Below are 13,466 nucleotides of genomic sequence, written 5' to 3' on the forward strand. Positions count from 1 at the left end.
CCCTGGGGAGTGTGGTTTTGGGGATCAAACCAGTAAGAACCCCCTGCATGTGCAAAACATGCACACCTGATCCTTATGCTATCTGTGTTTATGTAAGTTTTAATAGCTAACTATTAAAACTTGGCAGAGTCTGACAAACTCCCTGTGGCGTACCCAATATGCCAAATACCAGTAACAATGATGGGTCTCATTCTCCTAAAGAGCCTTGAATATAATCTCAGGGCTAGAATGAAGGAGACGTTACTGGGGCCTGCTCGAGGCAATCAATCGACGACTAACAGGATGATTTGTGATTGTGGTTGTGAATAGCTAACATTATTTTAAAAAAATAAATTCCAATCTAAAGTTTAATAAGTTTTTTCTTGTTTTAAAAAAGGGGGATTTTGAACATTTGATATTTTTCATTCTTTCATCAGAACATATTGCACTAAGAGTAATTATATGATTGCTTAAGACCCACATTTATTTCTTAAATTGATCTGGAATTCACTTGTACTGCTATGAAAAAGTAAACTGTTCTTTTTGACCAGGTAATGCAGTTCCTCTAGCAACACTAACTGAACAATTCATTCCTTCTCCATCCCCCACCTTACCCCTACCCCCTGCCCCCCACCCCGCCCCAACCCCCCATGATTTCTGAAGCTGCCTCTTTTTTCATAAGTCAAAAGCAGGATCATTTACACCTGAAGCAGACAGGATATAACCCGGTATTTGGATGGAAATGTGAAAGAGATTGGGGTGATTGCCAAGCTAAGGGAGAACTAATTTCAACCTGTGTGATACAGAGCCACTTGCCTCTATGTTTGGATAATAGGTTCATGTCTGTAATGCCACCTTCAACTTGGATGTTGCACATAAGAACTCACGCAAATGAGTACAAGCTTTTCAGTAGCTCACTATAGAGCTACGTGATCCTAGGTAGTTTCCTCACTTTCCAACCTGTTTCTTCATCTGAAGCATATGGCAACTATAGTGATTAACAGTAATTTTGAACTAGAAAGTAAGACTAAGACCAGTTGCTCAGATGAATAAAGAGCTCCTCCATTTACAGTGCTTATATAAAACAATATATTTAATATTTAATAATACAAAACTCAATATTATATTAATATTCAATATAAAAGTGCTTGGCACATAATGCATTTTCAGTGAATCACAATTGTACAGGTTCTAATTTTCACTATGATAGGAGGATCTGGAGGAGAAAGATTCTAAGTAGGCACCAAAATATCTGAGAGGGGTAAACTGAGGTGGATACTAAGGGAAAGTATGTAGAATGAGGAAGATAGTGCAAAAGAAGGTCATCCAAAGGCTAGTTTCTTCTGAAAGATAATTTCCCTCATCATTGTGATAAATTCCAGGACCTTCGGCAGATATGCTGGCTCACTTGGATATATCCTTAATTGTCTCAGTCCAAAGAATTAGTCCCTATTCAGCAAAATTGCTGAAAGGGCCTGGCACAGGAGTCTGATTTACATCTTTCTCAGCCATGATCCATACCTGAATGGCAGTATTTTGGAGCTGTACCTCAAAAGGATCATGGAAAGGGAAGCAGGGTGGTAAAAAATCTATCATGAGGCCCCCTTTGAGCTTTCAGACTTTCAGGCTCCCCAAATAGCAATTTCACAAGGGATCTATCACACTTTGGTTGTAGTTGGCCACCGAGAGCAAACTAATTACTTCATAGGTGGAGTCCCTAAGGGTTTTCATCAGGCATTTGAGCATTTTCTTCTTCAGACTTACTCCAATCTGGCAGGACTCTATTATCTTGGATCAGCCAGTTTCCTAAGGCCCCTTCCCTTAGAAAGGGATGTTTACTCCCCTTTCAAAATCAAATGAACAAAAACCTAAATTCTCACTCATATCAAGTCATCCTTTAAGAACTAAGACTCCTCCCCAGAGACCTCAGCCTGGAGGGGGCCCATGGCAACAAAGATGACTCTCTGGGTCAGGACCAATGATGATGTTCATTCTGCATATAAGATGCTTAGATTTTTTAGAAACATCTAATCTGCAGAAGGAATCCCCAAAGCAATGTTACCTGTCTCTGCCTTCCTTGTATCTCAGGAGGGATGGAAAAAGAGGAAATAAGATCAATAAAGTAGTGGACTGCAGGCAGGCAGTCTGCAGTCACTTTTTTGCCTCCCTAAACACCCCACAATTCATTTTATATTTGTCCACTTCTCTAAAGATACCATGCAGGAGACTAGCAATTACAAACTACTGGAGCTGGTGGGTTCTGTGTTGGCAGGGCACTTTTAAGTGAAAGGGTACATCAGTTGCCTTCTGTCAATTCTCCACTCAGGATGCAACTGTTGATTCCAAGTATAAGAAAAACAATGTGTAGAGCTATGTTGGCTTCTCAAAATAGAATGCACTCATATAAGCAACACGAATTTATAACAATTAACTTCTCCATTAAAACTCATGGTTCCAGATCTCAACCATGCCCCTTCTTAAAATTTAAAATTATTACTTAGATTTCTTTAAAAATTTTTTTTTAAAACTTCACTGTGATTTACAAAGTTATTGATAATAGAGTTTTAGGCATATAATGTTCTAGCACCAATTCTCAGATGAGGTGGGAAACCAGTGAGCTCCTTCATTTCCCTTCCTACCTCTGCAATGGGGGTCCTAAGTAACTTCGCCTAGAGTCTGTTGGAACTGTCCACAGCGGGTGGTAAATCCCAATCTCCTGAGCGTCTATACTGTTCTTTCACCAAGGGAAAATCAGAAGCTGTCTCACTTCTCATCTGGCTTTCTCTACCCAGATCTTTGCAGGAGGAGCGGGGAGAAATCCCTTGCCCACCTTCTGAATACAAGTCAAACCCACCCTATCACACTTCCTCCGGAAACCGTCAACCAACAGTTCTGCAGTTGGCCGCACACAATTTAAATTCGGATTCGCCTTTGATAGCCCGCTAAGAAGAAGAATGGGAATTGGATACGCCCGCTGGAGAGCGTGCACACCCTGGGAGGGGATGCAAAAGTTTCCAGGCAGACTGCTGGGGATTCGAGTCTCCGCCCCTCTTACCGCCCCCTAAGCGTCCAAAGCTCCTAGCATCAGGCAGCATCCGGTGGCATCCCACCTTCTCCTTCTGCCCCTTCCTCTGTCTCGCAGTTCTCGATTTCCCCAAGACGGGGAACAAACAGCCCAGTACTCGTGAGGTTTCCCCGCTGCTCTCTTGGTGCCAGGCAATTGCTCCCCTTTACCTCTCCTGCTCTGGTGGGCAGTAACCTCAGTCGCTGTGACCGTCGTGGGTGCTGCCGCGGCCGTAGCTGTCGTCGCGGCCCCCTGGGGGAAAGGATGACGCCTCCCCGGCCGCTGAGCGACCTGGGGCTGCAGAAACAGAGCCGGGTTGCGCTGCCTCCCGGCCAGGGCAGCTGAGTGGAGGAAGCAAAACGGTTCCCACGGCAGCCGGAGCAGCCCCCGCCTAACCACAAGCGCTCCCAGCAGCCGCCGCTGCTTTCGGCCTCTGCCCATTGAGACAAAAGAGCGTGACGAGCGGCGCGGCGCGGCCAATCAGCGGGGACCCGGGACCGCCTCTGAGCGCAGCCTGGGGCCTTGAGGCCATCGCCGGCTAGAGGCTGGGAGCGGGCCAGAGGGGCTGCGGCACACAGGTGCGGGGGCCAGCGCCGTATCAAGTGCAGCTCGGACTCACGGACCTCACCGGTTTGCCTTTCACTCGTGAGTGTGCCGCTTCCCTGCTCGCTTCCCTTCTCCCTCTCTTTCAGCTTGTGCTCTCCTTTTCCTCTTGGAGACCCGATGCCGTTCCACACGAGGTGGGACAGAAATCAAGTGAACAAAAAGAGTTCTTCACCTTTGGAGGATGCGCGGGAGTAGGGGGGGGGGTGTTTGAGACGCGTTTCTGGAACGCATTCTGTGTGCAAACACGCTTGCACAGACATCTCATTTATTCGCAGCAGCCCTGTGAAGGAGGAGGCAGTAGCCCATTTAACGGAGAAAAAAGGCTCAGCCTCCTGATAGTAAGGCTGGAAAGTGCAGCGCGCGTATACCCAGGGCGGCATGTCTGATTTCAAAGACTAATCGTTTGAAACACTCTTCAACTGTTAGATTAAGGCTTAGTGGAGAAACGCCAAAATGGGAATGGGGCTATAGACGATAGACTGAGCGAGCAAGGACTATTATCTCCATTTTCCATATTAGGAAACTGAGAGGCGTATTGCTCAGCATTATGAAGCAAATAAATATCCACGTCCAATTTTGCACCTAAGTCTATTGTACTCCTAATGCCTAACATTTGCCCTGCTGAATTGCTTTTGCAGAGATGGTCTCAAATAATTTCAATAGCACTTTTGTTAAGATGGTAATGCTGGGGGAGACAGCCAGGAGATGAGTGGAGGTAAGGATGGGAAACTTTTTATAGTACCCACTCTACAGAAGGGGAAACTGAAGCTTTTTCTTTCTAACACTACAAGAAGCTGTTAGTTTACATGCACATATGGAGCACAACACCCTTCTGTGCCTCCCAACGTATTTCTTCAGTTTGTAGAGATTAAGGCTCAGAGAGGTCTTGAAATTACAAGGTGAAGCCAAAATTTGGATCGAGTTTCATACCAGAACCCGTACTATTACCCAGTGTGGTAGCAGGTCTGCTGCCTCAGAAACTTTGGGAGAGCATTTTAGAAAGCAGATTACTGAACTCCACTTCTGGAGGCCTGGGGATGGGTACATGGTTTATTCTTTTTAACTAGCTCTGTGGTTGATTCTAAGTTGTAGAAGGGTGTGTGAGCGAGCCTCTGCCCAAAGCAACAAATCATGCTCTGGGTAATAAGAAAGTTTGTTTGCTGCCAGTGCGTCTGTGACAGTGTACTCCAGAGCAGCGATTCCTACCTAGGGTCGTTCCTGAATATTTTTTTTCTTTTTGGGTCACGCCCGGTAATGCAAAGGGGTTACTCCTGGCTCTGCACTCAGGAGTTACTCCTGGCGGTGCTCAGGGGACCATATGGGATGCTGGGAATCAAACCCAGGTTGGCTGTGTGCAAGGCAAATGCCCTACCCGCTGTGCTATCTCTCCAGCCCCCTGAATAGTTTTTTTGCTAAGAATTTAGACTCTGTATATTCTTCTGAGCTGTGTGGATTTTCAAATTAGTCTGTGACCTGAAATATGTAAGAACCACCCCCCTTACACACTGTCTTTCTTTGCAACCTCTTCCTCTTTGAAGTGTTAAAAGTGAAACACAATTTGACCTAATCCTCAATCCGCTGCTGATATGGCTCTTTCATTTCCTGGCTCTAGGAACAGGTTGCTAGGTTGCCCTTCTGTGAGCTCTTGAGGGGACCTCTCCTTTGCTGGGTTTGGCATCGCTCACCCCAGAGAAGGAGTGACTCCATGGAAACGGCATGCAGGGCTATCCTGAGTGAAAGGGCTGTGAAACCAGTGGCTGGGAAACCTGCTCCATTTTTCCTGACTTATGGTTCTTGGAGAGAAGGTCTTGCTTCCCTTCTATAGATTGTGGCTAGGAGACATTTTATGGGACCTGGTCTTCACTCCTGTTTCTTGGAAGCAAATGAACATTATGCCCTTCCACTACTATTGGGTTCATCTTCAACCTACCAAGTTACTTCACCTGCTATTTTCTGTCCTCTTATTTACCACGACAATACATAAAGTTTCTTGGAGTAGTCAATCCAAATTGATGATGATGATAAAGTTTCATCTATCTGAAGAATGTGATCTTTCTCTGGTAGGGGAAATAGTGGGGTAAGGGGGACGTGAATAATGGAGGGTGAGAGAAGTAGACAAAAGGCTTATCACACACTATCAGGACTGATACTGGTAGTGGCTCTTGGATTTCTTTCAGAGGTTTGCCTCTACTTCTCAAAGACATAAATGTCTTTGAGACATTTTGACATGAATTTATTTAAAATAAAACTTTTATTCTGTGTTCATTTTGACTTAACAGAAGTTTGGTCATCTGCACTGAACCTAGAGGCGGGACCAAATAGGACAAAGAATTGATATTGAGAAATCTGACAAAAGTAGTGAGCAATTGGATTGTATAAAGGTGCCTGCGGTTGGTCCATTAAGCCCAAAGCAAGGGCCTCTTCATGGAAGTTGGACTCCACATGGGTATGAAGCATCCCTTATTTCTGGGCCTTCTGAAAAAGTGTGTTCCAATTGATGGCTCTTATGAGACCACATTTTGAAATTTCGAAAAAAGAGCCATTACAAGTCTGAAGGTTAAGAGAAAAAGCTTTCAGTAGGAACAATTAGAGCTGCCCTTTGGCTGCCCGACTCCTCTGCCAGGAACATTCAATTTATCGTAATTAAGTTTGACACAGGCATTGTTATCCCATTTTGCAGATAGGGAAACTGAGTTTCTGGAATGTTAAGTAACTTTAATAAGGCTACACATTGTCATTGGAGATGTCAAGCTTCAAAAATTAGTAACAACTCTTCTGCTATCTTCCAAACAAGCATCTCAATAATACTTTTCAGGGTCTGGAGCGATAGTACAGAGGATAGGGCATTTGCCTTGCTCGCGGCTGACCCAGGTTCAATTCCCAACATCCCATATCGTCCCCTGAGCATCACCAGGCGTAATTCCTGAGTGAATGAGCCAGGAGTAACCGCTGTGCATCGCTGGGTGTGACCCAAAAAGCAAAAAATACTCTCCAGATTAATCAGTGTGTTAGGCCTTTTTTATCTTTATTTCTTGGACCTTAATTTTTAATGCAACTATTAGTAGAAATTATGAAACAACCTATGGACTGGGTACTGTGCTAAGCGACCTAGATACTTTGTCTCATATATAACTTTCATGACAATACTGACGATATTGACAAGAATTTGGGGCTCAGAATGATGAAAAGATTTGGCAAAAGCCATCAAGCTAGGAAGTAACAGAGGAAATTTAAACTTAGCACTGACTTCAAACTCGTCTCTTTACACTACAAGTCATTGCAGTAGAGAAAGCAAAGAACACCTTCGTTTAAATTGGCTTCTTTCTTTTTACTTCTTTTACTTTTGAGACCATATCCATTTATGCACAGGGCTTAGTCCTGCTTCTAAATTCAGGTATCACTCCTTGTGGGCTTGGAGGGCTAGATGGGGTGCCAGGAATCTGATCTGAGTGTGCTATATGCAAGGTAAGCACCTTACCTGTTATAGCATCTCTCTGGCCTTAAAATGGCTTCTTTCAGTCAGCCATAGCTCCAGCTGCTTCCCACAGCCTAAGTCCAGACTCATGAACCACACAAAGTTTTAGGCTTTTGAGTCTGAGGATATTTTTAATTTTTTTAATTTAAAATATTGAATCACCTGGAGATACACAGTTATAAAGATATTCATGATTGAGTTTCAGTCATACAATGGTCCTACACCCATCCCTTCACCAGTATACATTTCCTGCCACCAGTGTCTCTAGTTTCTCTCCTACCCCAGAGCCTGCCTCTATGGCAGACTCTCTCCCCCTCATCTCTCCCTCCCTCCCTATCTCTTTCTCTCTCTCCCCCTCTCATTTTTCTTTTAGGTATTGTGGTTTTCACTACTGTTACTGATTAGCCTACGGATTTTTTTCTCAGCCTTGAATGCCTGCCTTCATGCCAGATGTGAGTCTACCTGTCACTTTAGGATTAAGTCAGATGCTTCTCCTCAGAGAGAAATTTAATGGCCCATGTGAAACAAATTCCTTTTGTTGTCCAGTTCTGACTTTGATTAGTACACCCCTTATTTTGTCTTCCAGGATAGTTCAGCTCATTGTTGACCTGTATTTCCCACTAGTTTCCTAAATATTTTATGCCAGGCAACAAGTTCTAGTCATCTCCAACTTCACATAGGTTTAACCATAGTGATATGTAGATGACCTTAATGTCCTTGTGAACTAACCGAAGGACTTGTTGAAGGATGCCCTACATGTGGTGTGTGTCATTGGTTTTCCATTTGGACAAGAGTGGTCAAGGCAGCCTGGAGTCCCTTGGGCCTATTTATCAGACTATAAGCATAGTAGGAACTCAGAGTAAGGGCAATTGCTCAAGGGCTCGTTGAGTATATTTTCCAGTATCCACTCTGAAATTCATCTTACAGGGTCAGGCAGTACAGGATTGTTTATATATGTCATATAAACCATTCATAGTAGAAAGATCTTCCCTACTAGCCATTCATAACAGAAAGTTCTTCCCTACTTCCCATGTTAACACAGCATTTTTTCCAACACATCATTCAGTTCTGGCTGACCTACAGTGTCCTACAAGAACATGTACTCTGTGGAGGTAGAGCGTAAAAGTTGTGGCAGAGTGATCACTCCTTACATTGCTCAGGGGAACATGTGGTGCTGAGAATAAACCTGGGGATCCTGCATGCAAAGCATGCATTCAGAAATTTGAGCTATCTATCTGACCACAGGAAGCATCTTTTGAAAAAAGAAGAATTTTATTGAGGACACCATTCAATGGATATTCAACTAATTCAGCAAATTTTACTTTATTACATTTTCTAACAATCTTTTGAGAAAGGTTTATTGTCCCTATTTTGTAGCTGGATAAACTGATACTGAATGAAGCCTCTTGTTTATCTAAGATCACACAAGTAAGTATTGAACACAAATTCTGTGTCCTGTTACTCTGAAACCCTCTGAAGCCTGGCATCCTAACAGAAAAGTACACTGGAGAAAATGGGATTCCCTGATTCTCTGTTTAAACAGGGAATTCCCTATTAATAGGAAGAACTAGAGTGATAAAATGTTGGATTGGATATTTAAGGAAGGTTACTAAATTATTGTTCACTTATAATTCCTGAAAAATGACTGGCAATATATTGGCAGAAAGAATAAAATGTGTAAACACATAATTCCTCAATTAAATATTGCTCCAAATTCCTGCATGTCTGTGACATACACATTATAATTCTGGGATGCCAGAATATTCCACACTATCTACTCCTTTTTAAAGATAGATACATGAATTTATTTTTCTTCTTTCTTTTTTTCTTGTTTTTTTTTTCTTCTTTTTTTGCCACACAAAGCTGTGCTCATGGTTTAATACTATTTCTGTGCTCAGGGGTCACTCCTGGTGGGGCTCAGGGAACCATATGCAGGGCCAGGAATTAAGCCAGAGTCATCTGTGTGCAAGGCAAGCCATAACCCCTATACCACCTCTCTGGCCCCCAAATCAGTAAATTTCTTTCTTTCATTTTTTGCCTTTTCAGTCACACCCTGCGATGCACAGGGGTGACTCTTGGCTTTGTACTCAGAGATTACCCTTGGCGGTGCTCAGGGGACCATATGGGATGCTGGGAATCGAACCCGGGTTGGCCGCGTGCAAGGCAAACACCCTACCTGCTGTGCTATCACTGCAGCCCAAAAATCAGTAAATTTCTTAACATCACAGAAAAAGTTGATAACAGAATTGGCCCTTAGGATGATTAATGGCCGAATCTTAGCCTGGTTATCCTGACTTATGCAGTCAGTCAACACATGTTTGTGATAGTAACTCAGATAAATAAGAAGTGGTAGTATGCTCTTAGAAGCAAGGACAAGAATCTTCTTTACCACACATCCTTGCTTAAGTATAGGGAAAAGTTGGGGAAGAATTTCCTTGGTAGGACAGACAGATGAATACTGTTGGACTCTCTTGTGGTTTTAGGGTACTGAATGGAGCTATCCCATTCTGGGGCTGAGAGAGGGAACCCTATTGATTTTACAGGAATGGAGATGACTGCCAAGGGTCCAATGTCCTTGGGACAATGCCAGAAGTTGGCCTGTAAAGGGATCACCCAATCTCCTGGCAATGAGGCTAAAGAGTGGTTGGGGGGCAGGTGATGACAAAGTACAGGAGGCTGAGGCTCCATCCTGTTCCACTAAGAGATGAATGTGGCTTTAGGTCAGATCATGGGATAATGGATGGAGTAAGACAAGAACCCAGAAAGACCTGATGTGGATGCTTCTGGAAGAAGAGTGGAGGCCACAGTGGACTTGTAGTCCCTGACTTTTAATAGTCCCTGTAGTCTCTACTGAGCAGGTCAGCAATTGCTAGCAATTGCTTTTAATAGTCCCTGTGGTCTCTACTGAGCAGGTCAGCAATTGCTAGCAATTGCTAGCATTAGAAAACTAACATTTCCCCTCCTACCAGAGACCAAACTGCCCAGGCTTCTCTGAAATTTTGGATCTGCAATTTTTTTCCGTTTTGGGTCACACCTGGCGATGCACAGGGGTTACTGCTGGCTCATGCACTCTGGAATTACTCCTGGTAGTGCTCAGGGGACCATATGAGATGTTGGGAATTGAACCTGGGTCAGCCACTTGCAAGGCAAATGCCCTACCCACTGTGCTATTGCTCCAACCCCTGAATCTGCAATTGTTTCAAGCCTCTTGCCAATCTAGAAATGAGTCTCCTGAACGATCATTGTACTGTCTCTTCCTCTTCTCTCTGCTACCCATCACTATGCTTCCTGTCTGTATACACCATTGCTCACTGCAGCACAGCCTGATCTTATCCCAGTCCTAGTCCTGTCTTCTTTTCCTGACAAATGCTCCACAGTTTGTCAGATCTCCAGTGAACATTCATTTCTTCTTTATTGCAGATTACCTTTATGTGCCCTAACTTCCTCATTTAAGTCCCAATTGCCCCACCTGATCCCGCACCTTTCTGAGGCAAGAGTAATAAATTGAATTCTTGACACTGCCTCCCCCCTTCTACTAAAATTGTTTTGAACCAGGGCCAGTTTTGCCTCAAGGGACATATGGCAATGTCTGAGGTACTTAGTTGTTATAGCTGGGTAAATCAGAACTGTGGTACTACTGGCACACGGTGAGGAGAGGCACTTTCCAGACACCAACTACAAAAAATTACCTAGAAAATTGTGTCAAGATTAATATCAACTATTCTCTAAATGTATCTCTATAGCTTCAGGTCTAAAGATTAGGCTTAGAAATTGCCAGGGATATGCGAGTTTGAACTAGGTGCTGAACTAGGAACAGTGATTCTTTGTTTCTCAATTGGGAGATGGGGCAAGGCATTGCCATAAAATGGCAATAACGTTGTCAAGAATCTATTGAATGATTTTTGACAAGGGATATTCCCTGCTTCTCAAATTTATTACCAACTTTTAGAGTAAGTATTGGGCTACAATTTTGGAATTTTATTATCTCCAATACAATGCTATGTTTTAGAGAACATCAACTTAGTATTCTAACAGTTTATCAAATACACATTTTCATGTGGTAGAAGTTGAATATAGTAGGTTTTGGGGCCCTCCTTCCTCAATCACACTTATAAAGTCTTAAACCTTTGGATATTGCATATTTGTTGCATCAACAAAAACACTATAGCAATCATTGTTCAATGAAACTGTTCATTTTAATTTATGATTGATTAATTCCTAATGAATCTGAGTATCAGAAAGCAGTTCAAGAGCTGAGTTTCTTGAGGCTCTGTTTCAAACTAAACAACTTAAATGCTTACTAACAAATTTAATGGTCAGTCTAACCACTTTTTTCCACTCTTGCCAGTTTCTTCCATTTGCACCCAGTTATCTTCAGCATGGGGGAACAGAACCAATCTCCAGGGAAGGAGCTTCAGCAAAGGACACGAGTAGAAGCTCCAGGAAAGAAAAGTTGGCACACCCAAGCCTACGCCCTTGGGGCTGTTTCCAATTTTATGTCTACTTTCCTGACCTTTCCTATCTATAAAGTTGTATTCCGGCAACAGATTCATGCTGTAGCAGTGTCAGAGGCTGTGAGAATGCTTTGGCATGAAGGCCCTCAATACTTCTACCGTGGAATCTACCCACCGCTCCTCTCCAAGACTTTGCAAGGGACTCTCCTGTTTGGGACTTATGATAGTATGTTGTGCTCTCTCTCCCCTGTTGGGCCACACTCCCTGGGACACCGCTGGGCTGCAGGGCTCATGTCTGGTGTGGTGGAGGCTGTGGCACTCAGCCCATTTGAAAGAGTGCAAAATGTGCTGCAGGATGGTCGCAAACAAGCCCAGTTCCCCAGCACCTTCAGCATTCTCAAGGAATTCAACTCTTATGGGCTTTGGGGTCGGCTTTCACTAGGCTACTATCGTGGCTTCTGGCCTGTCCTTGTCAGAAACAGCCTGGGGAGTGCTCTGTATTTCTCCTTCAAGGACCCCATCCAGGATGGGTTGGCAGAGCAAGGCCTGCCCCATTGGGTTCCTGCATTGGTGTCTGGGGGTGTCAATGGAACGATCACCTGCCTAGTTCTGTATCCACTTATTGTGTTAGTTGCCAATATGCAGTCCCATATTGGCTGGCAGAGTATGCCAAGCCTGTGGGCCTCAGCCCAGGATGTATGGGACACTCGGGGCCGAAAGGTACTCCTGATCTACCGTGGTGGCTCCCTGGTTATTCTAAGGTCTAGTGTGACATGGGGACTCACTACTGCTATCCATGACTTCCTGCAGAGGAGGTCTCATTCTAAGAAAGAGCTGTAAGATATTCTAGCTATAAGATGTATGGTCATGACAACTTTGTTGTTCTACGCCTTCCTAGGTTGGTCTGAATAGTTTACTTATTTGATTTGGGTACTTAATGCAGTCATTCTTTATCCTCTTTGAACTGTCAATGACCATAAGAAATTCCCAACTACCAGTCTGGTTGGGCACACAGACAAAACCCAATAGGATTCCTTAGAAAGAAAGTCGCCTCAATCTATTCACAGCTTCAATAGCCTCAGGAACTGGAGGTCTTTAAGTAACTTGTAATCCAGATGAAATGTTTATTCCTCTAAGGAATTCCTTAGAGGAAATTCCAGAGAAAGCTCTAGAATAATTCAGAGGAAACCTTAATAAAGCACTCTGAGTTCTGGGAGCCCTACAGTTATCCTTAGAGAAAACTCAGTAAAGAACCAAGAACAATTTTAAACTTGACTCTTAGAATTGGAAATCCATAGAACATCGCACATTACTACATTTTCATTACATCTTGTATTACCCCTACCACCACGACTTATCACTTCTCATAGCTGTGTGGGTCCTGGGTTCATGATGGTAGTTGTGACTCAAAACCCTAAATTTAACTCAGCTCAACAGATAAGCTGAAAAAACTAGTGAGCTGGAGGCAGAAATGGGAAGAGGATGGTCCCTGAATGGATGAAAATAATGGACTTTGAGAGAAGAGATTTAATTGCATGAAAAATAGAAAAAAATTACTATGTTTCTTGGTACTATATATACTGGGACATTTTTAGAAAGGTCTAGAACTACTTGAGTTCTTCGAAGAAACAAGGGAAGTGAAATGACCATATCTTTTCACAAATAATTCTACTTCATTGCTGTGCACATAATTATATAAATAACAGTCATGTATACATAATATCAGAAATATTAACTTGTTGGTTAGAGTCACTCAAAATATGAGCCCATATAACTTGAAGCATTTTGTCATATCACTCCTACCCATTTACATCTATCAAATTTACTGGCCAAACATGACTGTTCTCTCCTTAAGCATGCCACAAACTTCCCGTGGCCTTGCTTTGGC

The 13,466-nt window shown here is 43.3% G+C and overlaps 1 protein-coding gene across 2 annotated transcripts; it reads left to right on the forward strand.

Moving 5' to 3' along the window:
• Window positions 1-3,556: 3,556 nt before the first annotated feature.
• On the forward strand, window positions 3,557-12,619 carry SLC25A53 (solute carrier family 25 member 53). 2 transcript variants are annotated; one of them, XM_056125814.1, is made up of 3 exons: window positions 3,635-3,688; window positions 7,498-7,576; window positions 11,473-12,619. In XM_056125814.1, exon 3 carries the CDS (start codon window positions 11,504-11,506, stop codon window positions 12,416-12,418), a length of 915 nt encoding a protein of 304 aa, XP_055981789.1. In that variant the 5' UTR covers window positions 3,635-3,688; window positions 7,498-7,576; window positions 11,473-11,503; the 3' UTR covers window positions 12,419-12,619. The 2 variants fall into 2 exon arrangements, with proteins under 2 accessions (XP_055981788.1, XP_055981789.1); XM_056125813.1 differs by lacking the exon at window positions 7,498-7,576 and having other exon boundaries at window positions 3,557-3,688.
• Window positions 12,620-13,466: the final 847 nt, after the last annotated feature.

This window comes from Sorex fumeus, unplaced genomic scaffold (assembly GCF_029834395.1).
Source record: "Sorex fumeus unplaced genomic scaffold, SorFum_2.1 ptg000058l, whole genome shotgun sequence".
Classification (NCBI taxonomy): Eukaryota; Metazoa; Chordata; class Mammalia; order Eulipotyphla; family Soricidae; genus Sorex; species Sorex fumeus.